This window comes from Rhinopithecus roxellana, chromosome 15, assembly GCF_007565055.1.
Source record: "Rhinopithecus roxellana isolate Shanxi Qingling chromosome 15, ASM756505v1, whole genome shotgun sequence".
NCBI lineage: Eukaryota > Metazoa > Chordata > Mammalia > Primates > Cercopithecidae > Rhinopithecus > Rhinopithecus roxellana.
Window position 1 is genome coordinate 94,449,215 of NC_044563.1, and position 24,525 is coordinate 94,473,739.

General features: G+C 38.9%; 1 protein-coding gene and 1 pseudogene across 6 annotated transcripts in view; one reads left to right on the top strand and one right to left on the bottom strand.

The window, feature by feature from the left end:
- The first annotated feature begins 859 nt into the window (after positions 1-859).
- LOC115893529 lies at positions 860-1,761 on the top strand (annotated as a pseudogene). Its single transcript, XR_004053560.1, has one exon. The product of XR_004053560.1 is annotated as a cytochrome c-like (transcript).
- The window catches only part of COPB1 (coatomer protein complex subunit beta 1), a 54,287-nt gene continuing 30,707 nt past the window's right edge, over positions 946-24,525 (bottom strand). For 3 of the 5 annotated variants that reach the window (XM_010388379.2, XM_010388382.2, XM_010388383.2), the window contains 8 exons: positions 23,330-23,557; positions 22,669-22,848; positions 13,796-13,940; positions 12,403-12,522; positions 9,009-9,154; positions 8,040-8,129; positions 6,401-6,556; positions 5,378-5,760 (listed from right to left, as the gene is read on the bottom strand). In XM_010388379.2, the coding sequence (XP_010386681.1) occupies positions 5,701-5,760; positions 6,401-6,556; positions 8,040-8,129; positions 9,009-9,154; positions 12,403-12,522; positions 13,796-13,940; positions 22,669-22,848; positions 23,330-23,557 (1,125 nt within the window). In that variant the 3' untranslated portion in view covers positions 5,378-5,700. Of the gene's footprint in view, positions 1,089-5,377; positions 5,761-6,400; positions 6,557-8,039; positions 8,130-9,008; positions 9,155-12,402; positions 12,523-13,795; positions 13,941-22,668; positions 22,849-23,329; positions 23,558-24,525 lie in introns of those variants that run through there. The other 2 variants (XM_010388381.2, XM_010388380.2) reach the window with 2 other exon arrangements.

Consider the following 24,525-nt stretch of genomic DNA (forward strand, 5'->3'; position numbering starts at 1 on the left):
CCCAGGCTGGAATGCAGCGGCATGATCACAGCTCACTACAGCCTTGACCTCCTGGGCCTTATCAGTCCTCCTACCTCAGCCTCCTGAGTAGCTGGGACTACAGGTGCATGCTACCATGCCCGGCTAAGTTTTGTATTTTTTGTCGAGACAGGGTTTTGCCATGTTGCCCAGGCTGGTCTTAAACCCCTAAGCTCATGCCATCTGCCTGCCTCAGCCTCCCAAAGTGTTGGGATTACAGGTGTAAGCCATCGTGCCTGGACTGAAGTTGTTTTTAAAAGAAGAAAAAGCAAGTTTTCTATTAGTAAGTAAAGAACTTGATGTATCTGCCAACGATATTAACTTCCTTCTCTTTGTTCTCATTTATTAATTACCTTGCAAATAGAAAAATAGCCAGGTGCAGTGGCTCACCCCTGTAATCCCAAAACTTTGGGAGGCCAATGTGGATGGATTGCTTGAGCTCAGGAGCTTGAGACCAGCCTGGGCAACATGGCAAAACTCTCTCTACAAAAAATACAAAAATTAGCTGGGCATCATGGCATATGCCTGTGGTCCCAGCTACTTGGGAGGATGAGGTGAGAGAGGTGGAGGTTGCAGTGAGCCGAGATCGCACCACTGCCAGACCCTGTCTCAAAAAAAAAAAAAAAAAAAAAAAAAAAAGGCCAGGTGCTGTGTCTCACACCTGTAATCCCAGCACTTCGGGAGGCCGAGGTGGGCAGATCACGAGGTTGAGATTGAGACCATCCTGGCCAACATGGTGAAACCCCATCTCTACTAAAAATATATAAAAATGAGAGAGTGGGGATGTCCTGCTCCGGAGCGGGAATCTTCGTTGCGCCAGCGACTAAAAAGAGAATTAATTATGGGTGATGTTGAGAAAGGCAAGAAGATTTTTATTATGAAGTATTCCTAGTGCCACACCGTTGAAAAGGGAGGCAAGCACAAGACTGGGCCAAATCTCCATGGTCTCTTCGGGAGGAAGACAGGTCAGGCCCCTGGATACTCTTACACAGCCGCCAATAAGAACAAAGGCATCACCTGGGGAGAGGATACACTGATGGAATATTTGGAGAATCCCAAGAAGTACATCCCTGGAACAAAAATGATCTTTGTCAGCCTTAAGAAGAAGGAAGAAAGGGCAGACTTGATAGCTTATCTCAAAAAAGCTACTAATGAGTAATAATTGGCCACTGCCTTATTTATTACAAATGTCTCATGACTTTTTTATGTGTACCATACTTTAATAGATCTCATACACCAGAATTCAGATCATGAATGATTGACAGAATATTTTGTTGGGCAGTCCTGATTTAAAACTAAGACTGGCTTGTGGTTAAATGAATATTTCAGTTTTTGAATTTTAACAGTAATTCCAATTCAGTAAATGCTATCACTGTTTACCCCTTCTAAAGATATGATTAGACTTTGTTATTAATGTTCAACTTTTCACAAAGATGGTGAGTGCCGTCTTAAAACTTACTGGAGATTGGTTTTATATTTAGATTTATATACCTGGTTATGTGAATATATTTAAATACTGGGGAAATTCCTTCACTGTCTCAGAACCAAGCAAGATTCACCTGTGTTTTGTGTTCATTTGCCTCTTAAAGGCAAGGGTTGAAGATAAATAAGGTAGCAATGTCTAGAGTTTTGGCCTTAACGATGCCAATCTAATTATAATTCCCTGTATTTAAAATGGTTCCTTTTACTTATTGAAAGGCATTTTAGTATGGTTTATATGTAATATTAAAGATCATTCAACACTTCTCACATCTTATAAATCTGTAAGGTCATATGCTTTTAAAATAGTAGCAAGTTAAACTTCACTCTTGAATTCTTTACAGTCTAAGTCAAACTAAGTTATAATTTAGGATTGTCTTTAAACAGCCATTCAGAAACATAAAACTGTAGAACTGTGTATTTGTGATTGGGAATGGTGCTTTTGCCAACTTAAAAGGATTAAAGGAGCGGAGATACACACAAATTTTAAAATTATGTGTGATCACAAGACTGAAGATAATTAAAAAGAAAACCACACACACACAAAATAAATAAATAATGGACGTGGTGGCACACGCCTGTAGTCCCAGCTACTCAGGAGGCTGAGGCAGGACAATTGCTTGAACCAGGGAGGTTGCAGTGAGCCGAGATTGTGCCACTGCACTCCAGCCTGGTGACAGAGCCAGACTCTGTCTCAAAGGAAAAAAAAAGTTAAAAAAAAGAAAAATAATCTTGCTTTTTCTTAATTTTTTTTTTTTTGATGGGGGGGATCTCTTTGTTGCCCAGGCTGGTCTTGAACTCCAGGGCGCAAGTGATCCTCCCACCTTGGCCTCCCAAAGTGTTGAGATTACAGGCATAAGCCACCATGACCAGGCTCCTTTAAAAAAAAATTGAAATTTGTTTTAAAAGACAGGGCGTCTCACCCTGTCACCCAGGATGGACTACAGTGCCAGAATCATAGCTCACTGCAGCCTTGAACTCCTGGTCCTGAGAATTTCTCCTGATTCAGCCTCTCAGGCACATGCCACCATACCAGGTTAATTTGTAAATTTTTTTTTTGTAGAGACAGGGTCTCAACTATGTTGCCCAGGTTGGTTTTGAATTCCTGGCCTCAATCCACCCTCCAGCCTTGGCCTCCCAAAGTGTTGGGATTACAGGCGCCAGTCACCACACTTGCCCCTTTTTCTTCTTATAAAACAAATCAAAGTGCCAATCACTTCTAATTGCAAAATGAAAAAAAATCACTGCATAGAGCTCCCTCTAGTGTTGTGACAGTGCAATGTAAGCCATTTAATTCTCTTGTAAGTTTTACAGGTTTATCCATATTCAAAACATTAATATATTAAGCTTTCATTTGGTATTGAATAATGTTTATTCCCTTACCAGACATCATGGTCCTAATTATATGGTATCTTATAATGTGAACAGCTACTACTCTTAAATGTATATCCTAAATACGGCATAGCGTAAACAGCCTCTCTCAACAATGTGCTGCTATCCAGTTCAGTTCGTATTATGCACAAAGCTAATGAAATGCTAATGAAGTAAACAGTTTAATGTATCTGACAACTGTGTTAACTTCTCTTTGTTCTCCTTATTTATGAATTTAAGAAAATAGCAATGTGAGGCAATCTGATTCCCACAAAAATGGCCCGAGTATGTCAGGCAGGCAACTTTCTAACAGTTATCAACAGAGATATATTCTAGGATGTACACAGGCATAATTCCTTCAGATTTGAAATGTGATACTGGTTGACTGGGATTACAACACTAATATCATGAACATGCTAAGTCACTTTTCCTGTCCCATATATTGCCAATAGGTCATGGAAAAAGGATTCCCTGGTAAAGTAAGGTTAGGATATACTGGGTTAAACCAAACTAATCTGCTTTCGTCTCAGAATCCGAGATCAGAATCAGAAATCTCTGGTATGCTAATGTGCATCGTGAATCTCCAGTGCAGGACAGTTTGAAGCTTTTCCCCAACTTATTTGACTATGGAATTACTTTTTCACTCAGAGTATCTAATGACATCTAAGGAAGCCAATGTTCAGTAAAACAGAGTTTGGGAAATGATGATCTAATCCAAACAAAGTTGCACCGGCTCCTTCGCTCTCATTGCAAATCTCTACCCTTGAATAGACATCCCTTCTCTGCATTTCCAGTATATCTTTCCCATTTGATAGGCCCTGGCTTTTTTCTAAGATCTCAGTGCTCTGGAATCTCAAATGCCCTGTAATCTTCTAGGCTTTTTTTCTTTCTTTCTTTTTTTTTTTTTTAAATGAAAGGCCTCACATATTTATTACTGAACCCAGCCAACCAACGCATTCATAATAGATTCAGAGAGGAAAATACATCGAACTCTCCAGAGACTGGTGACATTTTCAGTTTGATATGGTAATGTGATCGTGACCTTCAGACAGCACAAATATATGTGCCATCTCATGTGCAATTCCTTATAGACCCAGCTTGGTTCTTCTCCAATGTCTCTGGTTGGAGTTGTACCTTATTTTATTTCCAGTTTTCATCCGAATCCACTGGGGAATGGGACGATTTTGCTTTTGTTTCTTGGCCAGGAATCGCTTAATCCTGCAAGTCTTGTGAGAAGACATGGCAAGAAGTGGAGGCAAGATCACACCACGATGGCGGAGAAAGGAAAAGAGGGGGCTCTTTCTCTTTTTTTTTAAAAGCAAGTGGCTTCACAGTTTATGACATCATACAAGGTATCAATCTCTTTATAATCCAAACCAATCATTTCATTCTTATTGAAATAGGAGATGCTGCTTTCAGTTTTTCACAGGCTAAGCTTGTCTAAGGACTCATAGGGAATGCAGCCTGAAGCCTAGCTGGTAGATAAATAATAGTCTTAGGTTTAGACTTAGCTAAAAAATCAGACTACCTCAATCACCTCCAATGAAGGTAAAGGCCAAAAGGAAAGCACAATCAGACTCTGGGAAAGTTAGCTTGCAAATGCATTTGGAATTATACTGCAGTGTGATGGTACCCAGCCCTAGTGTGAAGTGAGGAAAAGGACAGGAATGAGTAAGGCACAGAGGCAAAGAGTTTAAAAAGGCAGCTTTTTGAATCCTCTCTAGTTGAATCCTCCCAGTACCAGCTTCAGTAATTGGTTAGAACCAGTTTAATTCCTAACAAACGTAGAACACCCCAAACTAAGTGTGAATGATTAAAAAAATCTATTTTGGATTATCTCTACTCTTCACTGTGATTCAGGATAATTAAGAACAGTATGTCAGCTGGGTGCGGTGGCTCACGCCTGTAATCCCAGCACTTTGGGAGGCTGAGGTGGGTGGATCACCTGAGGTCGGGAGTTCAAGACCAGCCTGACCAACATGCAGAAACCCCATCTCTAATTAAAAAATACAAAAATTAGCCAGGCATGGTGGCACATGCCTGTAATCCCAGCTACTCGAGAGTCTGAGGCAGGAGAATCGCTTGAACCCGGGAGGCGGAGGTTGAGGTGAGCTGAGATCGCACCATTGCACTCCAGCCTGGGCAAAAAGAGCGAAACTCTGTCTCAAAAAAAAAAAAAAAAAAAAAAAAAAAGAACAGTATGTCTGTTTCAGTCAGGGTACATAATACTTCTTTAAAGTGTAGGGCGATCTGTTTTTCTCAAGTTATTTTGATACCTTCTCCCTGGAGCTAAATTTGAGAGAAAATCCCTTCAAAACATAATGCATTTTTAGGGATAGCAATGTTTGAATATTAAGTAAGTAAAAAACAACCAAGTGAATCAAGGCCTACCTTATTTTATATCATTGAATTTGTAAATTCTCTTAATAAAGCTGCATATATTCACAACTCAGTAATTTAAATTTGTATGAGAAATTTATAACCCAACTAAAAGAAATCCATTGTCACATAACTAAAATTATGTAATCATTTATTTATAAAATAACAAAAATGTATGAATAGATCTGTTTATTGTACTGTGAAAAGGGTCTTGGTACATGAGAGAAATATTATATACTTTGAGGATAGCATTCAGAACTGTTACGACAAAAGACAAACTATAATTTTAAACTCAATCTTGATTTAAGGGAAAGGCTATAAATTATTGACTGAAATGCATTCAGCATGAACTCAGATTCTATGTAACATATAAGCATGAAAGAGTAAAAAAGATGTTGGAGTCCAGTAAGCCCATACCTAAATTAACTGTAAAGCTTCAAGGACTTTTTATTTTTATATACTAGTTTTCTTCTGTGACAAGTTGATTTTATCTCCAAGACTTAAGGCCATTCCCTGTAAAGAAAAATGAAGATATTTATAATTACTTAAACTATGTACAATCAGTAGGTTATTCCATATTATTAAGCCCCGATTCAATGACACCATTATCAACAATAAAACCAAGGACATACCAAACAGACTCACCAAAACTTTGCTAGGTTAATTACCTTTTAGTGCTAGATTTTCAAGCAGTCACTAGATTTTTTTTTTTTTTTTTTTTTGAGATGAAGTCTTACTCTGCCACTCAGGCTGGAGTGCAATGGCAAGATCTCGGCTCACTGCAACCTCCACCTCCTGGGTTCAAGGGATTCTCCTGCCTCAGCCTCCCGAGTAGCTGGGATTACAGGTGTGCGCTATCATGCCCGGCTAATTAGTCACTAGATTTATACCTTGGCTTTCAAAAAATTCTAGAGAACCCATTTCACAAACACCCCATAGGAATCAATCTGGTTTTAGGCAAATATCCCAGAATGAGGGGCCCAAAAGGTGAGAAATTTTAATGAGAAAAGTTATACTTCTATTCAGATAATATTATTGTTATATGTGTATATGCATGTAATGCTAAAAAGATATTACATATAAAAATAATAAAGTCATAAATTCCTCCCCCCTTGTCAGTCCAGAGATGCTCTCAAAAAAAAGGAATTGTTACCTGACTCTTTGCACGAATTCTTATATGGCCAGTAACAGCAGCATCTGGTCCCTGGTGAATTGGCTTCTCAATGCTGACATTTGCAAGTGCATCTTCACCAAATATGGAACGAGCATAAAGGTTGGCTGCCATAAAGCCACAATAACCAGAAAGGGCCTGAAAAAAAATTTGTGGTAAATTCATTACTTTACCAGATACCTACATAGAGGCAAAACAGCATAGATGATTTTTTTTTTTTTCTTTCTTGAGACAGAGTCTCACTCTGTTGCCCAGGCTGGAGCTAGAGTGCAGTGGCGTGATCTCAGCTCACTGCAACCTCCCCCTCCCAGGTTCAAGTGATTCTCCTGCCTCACCCTCCCGAGTAGCTGAGATTACAGGCGTGCACCACCACACCTGGTTAATGTTTGTATTTTTAGTAGAGACTGGGTTTCACCTTGGCCAGGCTGGTCTTGAACTCCTGACCTCAAGTGATCTGCCCACCTAGGCCTCCCAAAATGCTGGAATTACAGATGTGAGCCACCACGCCTGGCCCCATAGGCTATTTATCACTTAAAACAGTACTTAAGTGGCGGTGGTTACACAATCTTATGAGTTTGTCAAAACTCAACTATACATGTAAAAAGTGTGAATTTTACTGTGTATTATATCTCAATAAATCTGACGTTAAATAGTTCTTATTCTGATTTGTATTTATATATTGTTTACTTAACGTGCTTGACTGCCTCCCATATCAGACCTTAAGTGCCATGAAGGAAGAGACTACTTTTGTTGGACTCAGTATATGCTAAATAAACTAATATATAAATTAACACCTACCTGTTTGGTAGCAGACATTATTTTATTTATAAAATGAATATTATAACATTATAGAAATTTTACATGAAGAAAAAAAGTTCCTTAGAGCTCCAGCTTCATTTTTCTTTCTTTCTAGTTTTTTTCATACACACACAAACACAGCAAAAAGTATTAGAGCACATATATTTTAACTAACAATCAGAGCCCACGGAAGAGCTCATGGACATTTTCTAATCCAGTATTACAAATAAACGATTTTATTTAATTTATCTTTTTGAGACAGAGTTTCGCTCTGTCGCCCACGTTGGAATGCAGTGGTGCGATCTTGGCTCACTGCAACCTCCACCCCCTGGGGTTCAGGTGATTCTCCTGCCTCAATCTCCCAAGTAGCTGGGATTACAGGCATCCGGCATCACGCCTGGGTAATTTTTGTATTTTTAGTAGAGACGGGGTTTCACCATATTGGCCAGGCTGGTCTCAAACTCATGGCCTCAGGTGATCTGCCTGCCTCAGCCTCCCAAAGTGCTAGGATCACAGGAATGAGCCACCATGCGCAGCATAAACGATTTTAGAATGTGCCTCTAGCTGAATGGGGGAGAAGACTGAAAAGAAAACAAAAAAAATTAATCTATTTGGTTGGGTCACTGCACTAGGAAAAAGTAGGACGGCATATTCCAATAGAAAGAGGTAAGCAGACTCAAACATTCCATGGGATAACCTCTTTTAGACACCCCAGAATGGCACTGCATGTTGAATAACAAAAATGTGCTAGAGGAAATACAGGAAGGCCAGGAACCTACTCTACTATTCCATCAGATTTCAGAATTTCCTAGTCAAATTTTACCTTTTCTGGAGTCAGGCATTTCATATTGGTTGACTTTAATATGTGCTGTAAGTAGTCATTTAAATCAATCATATTGGTGTTAACTGTCACCTGTAGAGAGGAAAAAAAGTCAAGGAGATCATAAATCTTACTATGAGAAAGCTGTGAATCACTGGTATGTGTTATTAAAAACTCGTTCCAACTGTTTAGGTTGGAAAGAGTAGACACCAAGAAACTAAGTAACATCTATAAAATCCAACAAGCTGTAGGTTGGTATCAGTACTTCCCAATAAAGATACCTTCACAGAGATTCAGTATGAAACACACAGAATATTTCTTTTTTTTTTGAGACAGGGTCTCACTCTGTCACCCAGGCTGGAGTGCAGTAGCATGATTTCAGCTCACTGCAGCCTCAACCTCCCATGTTCAAGTGATCCTCCCACCTCAGTCTCTGAAGTAGCTGGGACTACAGGCATGCGCCACCACACTGGGCTAATTTTTTTTCTTTTTTGTAGAGATGAAGTTTCACCATTTTGCTCAGGCTGGTCTAGAACTCCTGAGCGTGAGCAATCTCCCTGCCTTGGGCTCCCGAAGTGCTGGGATTACAGGCATGATATATGCCCAGCCTCATATAGAATATTTCTAATAAAAGTCAAGGCTCCTCAACAGACCATGAACTTTGTAAAGCCTTTTTTGGGCACTAGATAAAATGGTAAACTCTTGGTCATACACAGAAGGGATGGAATATTATCTATAATGTCTAAACCTATCAGATTAGCTATAGAACTGCTAATCAATTTATAACAGCAAATTACCAAACTACTTATAAGATTTTTAGTTAAGGCTAATCTGCAAGAACAGATACTGAAAGACTATTTGCTTTTCATGTTAAACACTTTTTTAGCGAGATTAATTTTATTAGCAGACTCCTCAACAGCAGGCAAAAGGACGAAAGATAAAGGAGTATAAGAAAATCTCCCAAGGACTAACTTTGTTTTCCCATTCAAATTCGGCCCACATCTGACGGAATTCTGCATCAGTGCAAGTTGCAGGCTGGATATAGTCCATGATGTCAATGTGAATATCACTGAGAACCACACAATTTCTGTCACTTGCTGCTCCAGAGACATCATAAACTGCAATTACACATACAAAAAGATTCGCAATCACTGGGGCAAACTTGAATTTAAAAAATCTTAATATCCAAATATCCAAATAACTACACTATTAACAATAAGATTGTTTATATAATACTTATTATGTACAGTGCTCTATTCTGCATGCTTTCCAAATATTACTTGTTTAATACTCCCATCAATTCTATTGACAGTATTATTATTTTCCATCTTACATAAGAGGAAATGAAAGCACAGAGAAGTTAAGTAAGTTGTTCCAGACCACACAACTGATAAGTGGTGGGGATAGGATTCAAACTCTGGCACACTTTATTTTTTGTGGTTAAACAAATAATTCAATTCAGTGAGTACTTACATAGCAGTTGCAGCATACTAGGCACTGCAGTGGATATACAAGTAGATGATGTTCCCATAGGAGGTGCTTAACTAATACTTTTGAATAAATATTGCTGACCCACACTACTTAATGATACAAGATTACTCATCCCTCAGTATTAACAGGGAATTGCTTCAAGGACTCCCTATGGATACCAAAATCTATAGATGTTCAAGTCCCTGATATTAAATGGCATAGTATTTGCATAACCTATACACATCATCTCATATATTTTAAATCATCTCTAGCTTACTTATAGTACCTAATACAACATAAATGCTATGTAAATAATTACACTGTATTGTTTAGGATATAATGACAAGGAAAAAAGTCTATATATGTTCAGTATAGACACAACCATCCATTTTCATTTCTTAAATATTTTTAGTTCGTGGCTGGTTGAAGACATGGATGTGGAACCCATGGATAGGATACAGAAGGCTGACTGTATTTGCTTCTATGACCATCTCTTCCAAAGTAGAGAGTTATAATCTGATTGGAGCCTACATTCCTCTTTCTAGGCTCCTTTCTTGACATTCTTACACTCTTTCAGAGAAAACTGAGGCTACCAAGAATAAGCTCCTTTAATTTCAGCCCCACATCTAAAAATAACTCTCTCTCTTGGAATCCACTCTCATATCCTTCCCTCTCATACGTATCAGAGAAGTACTGCCTCTTTTCTTCAAGATTAATACTTCCTGCCATCTGTGATTCCTGCTTTGGTCCAGGACCCCACTCCAATCATTATCTCTTCCATTCTTATGTCTTTACTTTCCCATTCTCTACCAACTTTCTTCCCTTATAGTCTATAACAATACTTGAAGTTCTCCGTTATCTTCAAAAAATAAATCCTCACTCATTCTTGCCTTCTCTTCTTGGTACTGCCCTTTCTTATTTCTATCAAAGCCAAGTTCCTACACTCAGAATAGTCTACACTACCTGTATTTCTTCATGTCGTATTTAGTCTTCAACCTACTACCAATGACCAAGATGTCCCATAAGAAATGTTTTAAAATCACTAATAGCCAAAACCAAAGGACCTCTCTTTCAGACTTTAATAACTAAAGTTATTTTACCTTGTGGAGCTTCAGGTTTCTCCTTACTTTTCTAACCACACTTCAGATACCTTTGTAGGCGATTCTCCTTTGACCAAGCTTTCAGTGTTGCTGTTTGCTTGGATTCTGTTTTCATATCTCCCCTCTTTTTAGTCTTTATGCTCTCTCCAGGTGATTTCTTCTATTCCTATGGCTTTTAAACAAATACTTATCTCTAGTTTATTTTTACTTATTTATTTATTTTTGAGACGGAGTCTCACTCCGTTGTCTAGGCTGGAGTGCAGTGGTGTGATCTTGGCTCACTGAACCTCTGTCTCACAGGTTCAAGCTATTCTCCTGCCTCAGCCTCCCGAGTTAGCTGGGACTACAGGCGTGCACCACTATGCCCAATTAATTTTGTATTTTTAGTAGAGATGGGGTTTCGCCATGTTTGCCAGGCTGGTCTTGAACTCCTGACCTCAGGTAATCCGCCTGCCTCTGTCTCCCAAAGTGCTGAGATTACACCACACCCAGCCTGTCTCTAGGTTAGACCTCTTGTTCGTGTCCCAGACTCACATCAAACTGTCCCTGAATATCTTTAGACACTTTAATACCGAACCTGCTCAAGATTTAACCTATTATGTCTCTCTAAAGTTTGTTCATCTCTCCTGAATTTCCTGTTTTGGTGATGACATAAACAACCCAATAAACCCAATCTGGAAATCTGAGGGTTACTCTAGCCACTTCCTCTTCAATCATTAACCATATCTTTAACGTTATATTCATCCTTCTCTCCATTCCACTACTGTGTTGGCTCAAGTCCTCTGTCATCTCTCACTTGGGCTTCTATAATAGTCTACTAGTTAATCTTCCTGCCTCTTCCAATCAATCTTCTATAGTACTGTTGCAAAAAGATGTAAGGCCATAAGTCATTCATTTGTAATTCCTCAGTGTTTCCTCTCTCCACAGATAAAGTCTGAAATCCTTAGCATGACAAGTAAAATATGGCTCCCACTAACCTTTCGAACTTCATTTTTTTTCCTGCCATCATCCTCCAACCCATTCTGAACTCCAAGTATATCAAATCATTTTGCATTTGTTCTAACTGCATCCTTGTCTATCTGTAGTCTTCTACTGAGTACTTGCTCCTCCACGAAGCCTTTTCTAACCTTTTCTCCCAATCCCCCACCACTCTGAGAACTGACCAAATCCCTTTATGGATTCCTACCTTACTTAGTACAGGTATACTTATTTATTTTTTTCACAGCACTTACCATTACATATTGCACATATTTATTTTATGTATCTGTTTTCCCTTACTCAACCATAATCTCTTATTTGTTCCTCACCATGGTAGCCCTATCCTTATGACAGAAATTGCAATAAAATAAGCTTATTGACTGAATGACTCTATACAAGCTAATCCCTAGGTCTGAGATGCCCTTGTGTGTCTAGCAACAAATGACTCAGGTAAAATATTATCCTTTGATAATATACCATCTTCCTTTATAAAGCCTTCCACACTGTTAGGATTTTTTTTTTTTCTTAACCTCAAAGCATACAGTATATAAACCATCCTGTATCGCATTGGACTACAATTATATATTGCCTTAGCTAGCTCCTCCTTTTGCCTAACAGTTTCTTGAGGACAGTGACCCTATCTGGTTCATTTCTGTACATCCAGAACATAGTACAATGCCTGGTACCATAGAAAGTGTCTCATAAATTATGAATAAATGGATTTAGATCCTCTCCTCATACAATGTCCCCAGCTACTCACTATAGAAATTCTTCAGTAAAAATAGTCAAACATTACATGCCATAAAACAGCACCTTACCTATATTACCAAAAATTATTCCATTTTCTGTTGATGCTACTTTGACGTTAGCTTTAATATTTGCGAAATCATGAGGAGCAAGAGTCAAAGGAGATGGCTTTTCCACAAGTTTCAGATCCCCTGAAAGAGTTGGGATATGGTTAAAAAAAAAACATATATACACACACACACGCACACACACATTAACCATAAAACCTTAAATGTATGCAGCTTAATAGTTTCTAGGAAAATAAGGACAAATATGAGAAGAGTATGAATCAAATATAATGAGGACAAAATAAAGAAACCACTTAACCATCCTTATTATTCACCATCGATACGCATATTTTTCTTTTACAAGGTAATAGGCATCTCGGAGTAATTCCATATTTAATTTGTGGGAAGGGAGGATACTTTGAGCCTACCATTTATTTATTTATTTTGAGATAGGGTCATGCTTTGTTACCTAGGCTGGAGTATAACTGCATGATCATAGCTCACTACAGCCTTGATCTTCCAGGCTCAAGCGATCCTCCTACCTCAGCCTCCTGAGTAGCTGGGACTACAGGAATGGCCCACCACACCTGGCTAATTTTCTTCATTTTTTTGTAGAGATTGGGGTCATTTTGTTTCAATGAATGAATGCAAACTTCTCAAAAGGCTTAGGTCTTAAACTGTACATTTCATTATGAAGAAAGATAAAACAATCTGCAAAAAGACTTGTAAATGCTTAAGAAACATGTTTTTTTATACAGCCATCAAGCTATGCTGAGGACAACAGGGCAAAAGTATGTTTTCCCCTTGATATCTTGAAGTTCCTTAACTGTTGCATAAGCCATATGAAATGTGATGGGGGTACTTGCATAAGCCATATGAAATGTGATGGGGGTACTGCACTGTTCCCATATACAATTTTGTATTTTCCAACTTCAAAACCGGATGTGGAAGTAAGCAGTCTGACTCATGTGTCTTTATTAAGAAAAAAAAATACATCTCATATTGCTAAATGTGATATGATTTATTACTTTGGTCACATGTGGTATCTGACAGTTATGCATTCAGAAAATAACTTAGTTCTGTAATGAAGCAATTAGAAATAAACTAAGTGAGCTACCTGGTCAATCTGTGACTTAAACAGCTTGTATTATATCTAGAAATACTGACATTTGCTATATTAAGCTTATTAAATGAATCCATCTGAATGTGCCAAGAGCATAAAAAAGTCAGTATGACAAGAGGTTCAGAAAACTGGAGTTTAAGGGAACTAAATGATAAATGAAAAACTAAGCTTTGATTCAAAATGTCAGAAAAGGCTCAAGAGAGAATTTTTATACTGAAACCTGTGCACCTCCCTTAATCTGTCATAAAGATCTACTATGTGACAATCTCTTTCCTGAATGATAAATTTCCTCACCTAGTGTAGCTAATTCTAATGTGCAATTCTGCAAAGTATCACTGGTTTGGTTCACAACGAGTACATCCAGGACAATATCATATTGGTTGACGTGAACATAAGCTTCTGCATATACAGGATCTGAGAAACCTGTCAACTGGGTAACCTGTCAAAATAAAAACAAAAACATGATAAAATGGCAGATGCAATTTCACCAAACATATCCGAGCCAAATGATTAAGTCTGGTAGGTTATTAACAGAGTTGCTTAGAAGTCATTTTGAGATAGGTAAAATAAAATTGTTTTGTAATGCAGAAATGGAAATTGAAACCAGAATATTAGAAATAACAGGTCCTAGAGTTTAAGATGATATCCAGACATCTATTTGTTTTTAAGCTCAATAACTCAGTATAAGGTATTATATATGGTGACTTTTGAGCTTATAAGTTCAATAGCAGAAAAATGTTAAATATATTTAGCAAATACATTAAACATTATCCCAATTTAACCAACTAAATAAATTTGGGTACACTTTCATTTAAATCCCTCAGTAAGTATCTAAACTCACTACTTGATCTATGAAACTCAGGATCCAAATAAAATCCAAATCATGTGGTAGTCTTTGCTCCACAAACTGAGGAACTAAACAGATTATATAGTAAGAAATTATTGTAATGCCACAAAGATAAAATTACAAATGCCCTCCCACTCCAAATTTAAACACACCCAAAGTATAGCACTTTAAAAATGTAATACTGTCACCAAAAGCATAGGCAATAAAAGAAAAAATAGATTAAACATCAAAATTAAACACTTTTGTACATCAAATATCATCAACAGAATGAAAAGGCAACCTACAGAATGTAAGAAAACATTTGCAAATCATGTATCTGATAAGGGGGTTAGTTTCCAGAATATAAGAACTCCCAAAATTCAAACCAAAAAACCAAACAACCCAATTTAAAAACAGGCACAGGACCTGAACATTTCTCCAAAGAAGATATACGAATGGCCAATAAGCACATGAAAAGACACTCAACATCACTAATCATTAGGAAAATGCAAATCAAAACCACAGTGAGATACCACTTCACATACCCATTAAGATGGCTATCATCAAAAAAACAAAACAAGTGTTGGCAAGGATATGGAGAAATTGGAACTCTCGTGCACTGCTGGTAAGAATGTAAAATAGTGGGGGCGCCCAAGATGGCTGAATAGGAACAGCTCCAGCCTCCAGTTCCCAGCGTGAGCGACACAGAAGACGGGTGATTTCTGCATTTTCAACTGAGGTACCAGGTTCATCTCACTGGGGCGTGTGAGACAGTCAATGCTAGTCCGCAGGTGCAGCCCGACCAGCGAGACCTGAAGCAGGGCGAGGCATTGCCTCACCTGGGAAGCGCAAGGGGAAGGGAATTCCTTTTCCTAGCCAAAGGAAATTGAGACACACAACACCTGGAAAAGCGGGTAACTCCCACCCTAATACTGCGCTTTACCAAGGGTCTTAGCAAAAGGCACACCAGGAGATTATACCCCACACCTGGCCTGGAGGGTCCCACGCCCACGGAGCCTCCCTCATTGCTAGCACAGCAGTCTGAGATCTAACCACAAGGCAGCAGGGAGGCTGGGGGAGGGGCGCCCGCCATTGCTGAAGCTTAAGTAGGTGAACAAAGCCACTGGGAAGCTCGAATTGGGTGGAGCCCACACCACAGCTGAAGGAGGCCTGCCTGCTTCTGTAGACTCCACCTCTGGGGACAGGGCATAGCTAAACAAAAAGCGGCAGAAACGTCTGCAGATGTAAATGACCCTGTCTGACAGCTCTGAAGGGAGCAGTGGTTCTCCCAGCACGGAGGCTGAGACCTGAGAACGGACAGACTGCTTGCTCAAGTGGGTCCCTGACCCCCAAGAAGCCTAACTGGGAGACATCCCCCACTAGGTGCAGACTGACACCTCACACCTCTCACGGCTGGGTACACCCCTGAGACGAAGTTTCCAGAGCAAGAATCAGACAGCAATACTTGCTGTTCTGCAATATTCTATCTTCTGCAGCCTCCGCTGCTGATACCCAGGCAAAAAGGGTCCGGAGTGGACTTCAAGCAAACTCCAACAGACCTGCAGCTGAGGGTCCTGACTGTTAGAAGGAAAACTAACAAACAGAAAGGACACCCACACCAAAACCCCATCAGTACATCACCATCATCAAAGACCAAAGGCAGAGAAAACCACAAAGATGGGAAAAAAGCAGTGCAGAAAAGCTGGAAATTCAAAAAATCAGAGCGCATCTCCCCCTCCAAAGGAGCGCAGCTCATCGCCAGCAACGGAACAAAGCTGGATGGAGAATGACTTTGACGAATTGAGAGAAGAAGGCTTCAGTCGATCTTCTCAGAGCTAAAGGAGAAACTATGTCACAAGCGCGAAGAAACTAAAAACCTTGAAAAAGGAATGGATGAATGGATAACTAGAATAATCAATGCAGAGAAGACCTTAAAAGAACTGATAGAGGCCGGGCGCGGTGGCTCAAGCCTGTAATCCCAGCACTTTGGGAGGCCGAGACGGGCAGATCACGAGGTCAGGAGATCGAGACCATCCTGGCTAACACGGTGAAATCCCGTCTCTACTAAATGCAAAAAACTAGCCGGGCGAGGTGGTGGGCGCCTGTAGTCCCAGCTACTCTGGAGGCTGAGGCAGGAGAATGGCGTAAACCCGGGAGGCGGAGCTTGCAGTGAGCTGAGATCCGGCCACTGCACTCCAGACCGGGCGACAGAGCAAGACTCCGTCTCAAAAAAAAAAAAAAAGAACTGATAGAGATGAAAACCATGACAAGAGAACTACGTGACAAATGCACAAGCTTCAGTAACCGACTCGATCAACTGGAAGAAAGAATATCAGTGATTGAAGATCAAATGAATGAAATGAAGCAAGAAGAGAAGTGTAGAGAAAAAAGAGTGAAAAGAAATGAACAAAGCCTCCAAGAAATATGGGATTATGTGAAAAGACCAAATCTATGTCTGATTGGTGTGCCTAAAAGTGATGGGGAAAATGGAACCAAGTTGGAAAACACTCTGCTGGATATCATCCAGGAGAACTACCCCAACCTAGTAAGGCAGGTCAACATTCAAATTCAGAGAACACCACAAAGATATTCCTCGAGAAGAGCAACTCCAAGACACATAATTGTCAGATTCACCAAAGTTGAAATGAAGGAAAAAATGTTAAGGGCAGCCAGAGAGAAAGGTAGGATTACCCACAAAGGGAAGCCCATCAGACTAACAGCAGATCTCTCGGCAGAAATTCTACAAGCCAGAAGAGAGTGGGGGCCAATATTCAACATTCTTAAAGAAAAGAATTGTCAACCCAGAATTGCATATCCAGCCAAACTAAGTTTCATAAGTGAAGGAGAAATAAAATCCTTTACAGACAAGCAAATGCTTAGAGATTTTGTCACCACCAGGCCTGCCCTACAAGAGATCCTGAAGGAAGCACTAAACATGGAAAGGAACGACCAGTACCAGCCATTGCAAAAACATGCCAAAATGTAAAGTCCATCGATGCTAGGAAGAAACTCATCAACTAACGAGCAAAATAACCAGCTAATATCACAATGACAGGATCAAGTTCACACATAACAATATTAACCTTAAATGTAAATGAACTAAATGGTCCAATTAAAAGACACAGACTGGCAAATTGGATAAAGAGTCAGGACTCATCAGTGTGCTGTATTCAGGAGACCCATCTCACATGCAGAGACACATATAGGCTCAAAATAAAGGGATGGAGGAAGATCTACCAAGCGAATGGAAACAAAAAAAAAGCAGGGGTTGCAATCCTAGTCTCTGATAAAACAGACTTTAAACCATCAAAGATCAAAAGAGACAAAGAAGGCCATTATATAATGATAGAGGGATCAATTCACCAGGAAGAGCTAACTATTCTAAATATATATGCACCCAATACAGGAACACCCAGATTCATAAAGCAAGTCCTTAGAGACTTACAAAGAGACTTAGACTCTCATACAATAATAATGGGAGGAGACTTTAACACCCCACTGTCAACATTAGACAGATCAACAAGACAGAAAGTTTAACAAGGATGTCCAGGAATTGAACTCAACTCTGCACCAAGCAGACCTAATAGACATCTACAGAACTCTCCACCCCAAATCAATAGAATATACATTCTTCTCAGCACCACAACACACTTATTCCAAAACCGATCACATAGTTGGAAGTAACGCACTCCTCAGCAAACGTAAAAGAACAGATATTATAACAAACTGTCTCTCAGACCACAGTGCAATCTAACTAGAACTCAGGACTAAGAAACTCAATCAAAACTTCTCAACTACATGGAAACTGAACAACCTGCTCCTGAATGACTACTGGGTACATAATGAAATGAAGGCAGAAATAAAGATGTTCTTTAAAACTAATGAGAACAAAGATACAACATATCAGAATCTCTGGGACACATTTAAAGCAGTGTGTAGAGGGAAATTTATAGCACTAAATGCCCACAAGGGAAAGCAGGAAAGATCTAAAATTGACACCCTAACATCACAATTGAAACAACTAGAGAAGCAAGAGCAAACACATTCAAAAGCTAGCAGATGGCAATAACTAACTAAGATCAGAGCAGAAATGAAGGAGATAGAGACACAAAAAATCCTCCAAAAAATCAATGAATCCAAGAGCTGTTTTTTTTGAAAAGATCAACAAAATTGATAGACCGCTAGCAAGACTAATAAAGAAGAAAAGAGAGAAGAATCAAATAGAAACAAAAAAAAATGATAAAGGGGATATCACCACCAACCCCATAGAAATACAAACTACCATCAGAGAATACTATAAACACCTCTATGCAAATAAACTAGAAAACCTAGAAGAAATGGATAATTTCCTGGATACTTACACTCTCCCAAGACTAAACCAGGAAGAAGTTGAATCCCTGAATAGACCAACAGCAGGCTCTGAAATTGAGGCAATAATTAATAGTAGCCTACCAACCAAAAAAAGTCCAGGACCAGATGGATTCACAGCCGAATTCTACCAGAGGTACAAGAAGGAGCTGGTACCATTCTTTCTGAAACTATTCCAATCAATAGAAAAAGAGGGAATCCTCTCTAACTCATTTTATGAGGCCAACAGCATCCTGATACCAAAGCCTGGCAGAGACACAACAAAAAAAGAGAATTTTAGACCAATATCCCTGATGAACATCGATGCAAAAATCCTCAATAAAATACTGGCAAACCGGATCCAGCAGCACATCAAAAAGCTTAGCCACCATGATCAAGTGGGCAAGGCTGGTTCAACATACGCAAATCAATAAACGTAATCCAGCATATAAACAGAACCAAAGACAAAAACCACATGATTATCTCAACAGATGCAGAAAAGTCTTTTGACAAAATTCAACAGCCCTTCATGCTAAAAACTCTCAATAAATTCGGTACTGATGGAACGTATCTCAAAATAATAAAAGCTATTTATGACAAACCCACAGCCAATATCATACTGAATGGGCAAAAACTGGAAGCATTCCCTTTGAAAACTGGCATAAGACAGGGATGCCCTCTCTCACCACTCCTATTCAACATAGTGTTGGAAGTTCTGGCTAGGGCAATCAGGCAAGAGAAAGAAATAAAGGGTATTCAGTTAGGAAAAGAAGAAGTCAAATTGTCCCTGTTTGCAGATGACATGATTGTATATTTAGAAAACCCGATCGTCTCAGTCCAAAATCTCCTTAAGCTGATAAGCAACTTCAGCAAAGTCTCAGGATACAAAATCAATGTGCAAAAACCACAAGCATTCTTATACACCAGTAACAGACAAACAGAGAACGAAATCATGAATGAACTTCCATTCACAATAGCTTCAAAGAGAGTAAAATACCTAGGAATCCAACTTACAAGGGATGTGAAGGACCTCTTCAAGGAGAACTACAAACCACTGCTCAGTGAAGTAAAAGAGGACACAAACAAATGGAAGAACATACCATGCTCATGGATAGGAAGTATCAATATCGTGAAAATGGCCATACTGCCCAAGGTAATTTATAGATTCAATGCCATCCCCATTAAGCTATCAATGACTTTCTTCACAGAATTGGAAAAAAGTGCTTTAAAGTTCATATGGAACCAAAAAAGACCCCACATTGCCAAGACAATCCTAACCCAAAAGAACAGAGCTGGAGGCATCACACTACCCAACTTCAAACTATACTACAAGGCTACAGTAACCAAAACAGCATAGTACTGGTACCCAAACAGAGATATAGACCAATGGAACAGAACAGAGCCCTCAGAAATAATACCACACATCTACAGTCGGCTGATCTTTGACAAACCTGAGAGAAACAAGAAATGGGGAAAGGATTCCCTATTTAATAAATGGTGCTGGGAAAATTGGCTAGCCACAAGTAGAAAGCTGAAATTGTATCCTTTCCTTACTCCTTGTACGAAAATTAATTCAAGATGGATTAAAGACTTAAATGTTAGACCTAAAACCATTAAAACCCTGGAAGAAAACCTAGGTAATACCATTCAGGACATAGGCATGGGCAAGGACTTCATGTCTAAAACACCAAAAGCAACGGCAACAAAAGCCAAAATTGGCAAATGGGATCTAATTAAACTAAAGAGCTTCTGCACAGCAAAAGAAACTACCATCAGAGTGAACAGGCAACCTACAGAATGGGAGAAAATTTTTGCAATCTACTCATCTGACAAAGGGCTAACATCCAGAACCTACAAAGAACTCAAACAAATTTACAAGAAAAAAGCAAACAACCCCATCAAAAAGTGGGCAAAGGATATGAACAGACACTTCTCAAAAGAAGACATTCATACAGCCAACAGACACATGAAAAAATGCTCATCATCACTCGCCATCAGAGAAATGCAAATCAAAACTACAATGAGATACCATCTCACACCAGTTAGTATGGCAATCATCAAAAAATCAGGAAACAACAGGTGCTGGAGAGGATGTAGAGAAATAGGAACACTTTTACACTGTTGGTGGGATTGTAAACTAGTTCAACCATTGTGGAAAACAGTGTGGCGATTCCTCAAGGATCTAGAACTAGAAATACCATTTGACCCAGCCATCTCATTACTGGGTATATACCCAAAGGATTATAAATCATGCTGCTATAAAGACACATGCACACGTATGTTTATTGCGGCACTATTCACAATAGCAAAGACTTGGAATCAACCCAAATGTCCATTAGTGACAGACTGGATTAAGAAAATGTGGCACATATACACCATGGAATACTATGCAGCCATAAAAAAGGATGAGTTCGTGTCCTTTGCAGGGACGTGGATGCAGCAGGAAACCATCATTCTCAGCAAACTATCACAAGAACAGAAAACCAAACATCGCATGTTCTCACTCATAGGTGGGAATTGAACAATGAGATCACTTGGACACAGGAAGGGGAACGTCACACACCAAGGTCTATTGTGGGGTTGGCACAGGGGGGAGGGATAGCATTAGGAGATATACCTAATGTAAATGATGAGTTAATGGGTGCAGCACACCAACATGGCACATGTATACATATGTAACAAACCTGCACGTTGTGCACATGTACCCTAGAACTTAAAGTATAAAAAAAAATTTTTTTTAAATTAATAAAAAAAAGAAAAAAAGAATGTAAAATAGTGTAACTACCATGAAAAACATCATGGAAGTTCCTCAAAAAATTAAATGTACAATTACCATATGATCCAGCAATTCTGCTTCTAGATATATACCCAAAAGAACTAAAAGCCAGGACTTGAACAGATATTTGTACATCTGTGTTAACAGCGGCATACTTCACAGTAACCAAAAGGCAATCCACGTATCCAGGGATGGATATATGGATAAACAAAATGTGGCATATACTTACAAGGTAGTATTATTCAGCCTTAATAAGGAAGGCTTTTCTGATACATGCTATAAAATGAATAAATCTTGAATACATTATACTGAGTGAAATAAGCCAGCCACAAAAGGAAAAATACTGTCTTGTTCCACTTCTGTGAGGTACTTAAAATTGTCAAGATCACAGAGACAGAATGGTGACTGGGGGTAAGTAGGGGTTGAAGGGAAATAGGAATGAGGAGTTATTATTTAATGGACATAGTTCCAGCTTTGCAAGATGAAAACAGTTCTGGAGATAGCTGCATAACAATGTGAATTTAATTAATGCCACAGAACTGTACACTTACAAATAGGTTAAAATGGCAAATCTTTTGCAACTTTAACTACAATTCAAAAAAACTAAAAAAATTTTATAAATGTAGTATTATTGATATCGATTCCCAATTTTAAGGGAGAGAAATTGTTTTAGTAGTTCCAATTCTGCTACTGACCTTATCTTAAACAAAAGCAATGTAAGACTGTTCAGTCTAATAGATGAGCGATTAAACAATATCACTGATTCTTCAATTTATGTATCTAAGAGAGAAGAATCATTTTCCTAATAAAATTCTATATGGAACTCAGTATATTAAGAATATAAAAGTAGAACTGCTCTGCTTAAAGTAGCAGAGAATAAGAGGTGAGGTCAAGGTGTGGGAAGAGGCCAGGGCTGCTGCCTGTTCAGCTTCCCTTTAAAAACCTCAGTTAACCTTTAAGGATCCCCTTCCCTCAACTTCTATTTATTGGTCTATGATTCCACACACAACTGGATTGAGTTAAACCATCTGATGGACTTACAGTACTATCACATATAGTAGTAAGGTACTTCATCAGCTTTTGAGTTTCAACTGAGGTTTAATGGACCTATCACAGTGACTTGACAAAATAGTTATCTTTCTTTTAAAAATAGCAGGACTAACAACTTCCTTAAGGAGCCAATTTAAGTAATTTAGAGTCTATCAGACATTTTGTTACCTTGTTCAGTTTAGATGCTAGGGGATCTGCTGCCTCTTTCCTCTGTGTGTTACCCATTGCTGCCAGCAAACTCAGCTGAAACTGATCTTCCTTGCAGTTCATTTCATTCTTAGCAGTTAGTTGCATGAAGGAAATGGGGTCATCAGGCTGTACTGTCACATTCCTCTTTTCAGATTCTTTCTGTGTTGAGAATATAACAAAGTCTCTCTTTAATATGAAAAGATAGTTTTTAGAGGACTTTAACAGAGACAGCCCTCACATATAAAGACAAAAATCAAAAAAACAACAAGAAAACCCACAAAGCACTTTTCTTTTTCTTTCTTTCTTTTTTTTTTTTCCTGAGACAGGGTCTTACTCTGTTGCCTAGGCTGGAGTGCAGTGGTGTGATCACAGCTCACTGCAGCCTCGAACTCTTAGATTCAAGCAATATTTCCTCCTCAGCCTCCCAAGTAGCTGGGATGACAGGCACTTATCACTATGCCTGGCTAATTCTCTCATTTTTTGTTGAGACAGGGGCTTGCTATGTTGCCCACACTGGTCTCGAACACCTGGCCCCAAGGAGTCCTCCTGCCTCAGCCTCCCAAAGTGCTGGGATTACAGGCGTGAGCCACTGCACCCAGAGACACAAAGTGCTTTTGTTGCCTCATCATATATACCTTACCTTTTGGGATAATTTCTCCTCTTCTAGTTTAGCAGATAACATGTGAGAAAGGGACTGTCGGCATTCCTTATTGAAAATGTCATTCATTAAAGGTGAACATTCAGACAAGACCTTGAGGCACAGGGAAATTCGATCCACATCATCATCAGTAATTGGCTTCTTAGGAAGAGAAGATTTTCCCAAATGCAGGATAGTAGCCATGAGCAACATAGCCTCAGCAACAAAAGACTAAGAAAGTAGAGAAATGGGTTACTGATACTGTCGTGATTCTCAGATTGCAATCATGTCACTTCATTATAACTCAAAATCTAAATTTTCACTTCAACTGAATAGGACTTCAAATTCTTTGGATTTTATGTCCATATCTGTTTTTGCATTCTTCTCCTTCCTTTCTACTCTTAACTGCCACTCTCTAAGACCTGCATTAATCCTCAATTAGAGACAGCAGCGGCTTTTTAACTGTTTTCCTTTGCTCCAGTCCTTCTCTGTAACCACTTCACATGCTGATGCTGTCCTTTTTAATCCCAACTACAGAAAAGTTAAAAGAATGATACACTTTACCAACTGTTAACATTTTGCCACATCTGCTTACCTATTCTATATATGTACACTTATCTTTTTGGCTGACATATGAAAAAGTCTTCACCTCAAAAATACTTCAGCATTCATCTCCTAAGAGTCAGAACAGTTTCCTACAAACCACAATTTCATTTTCTCACCTGAAAAATTCAACAATCCCAAAATATAGCTTCTATACTCTGAATTCAAATAAATCTCCCTAAATTGTCTTAAAAATGTTTTTATTTTTTAAATTCAGGATCAGCTTCATGCATTTTATTTGATTGTTCTCTTTCATCCCTCTTAATCTAGACCAGTTCTCTGCCTTTTTGTTTTTAATCACACTAACTTTTTTAAAGAACTGAGGCGTGTTGTTTTATAGAATATCCCACACTTTTGATTAGAATACCAGATAGGTGATGTTTTGTATTTCACACTGTATTGCATCATAAGGTACCTAAAGTTAGGCGGTTCAATTATTGGTGCTGCTAAGTGTGATCACCTGATGCTGCCATCTTAATTTTTATACTGTACCAATCATTTCACTCCGCATGTAAATACCTTTAATGAATGTCAGCCTTCACACTGAAGTTCGTATTACTTAGCCTGCTATTCAAAGTCTTCCACAAGTGATTGCA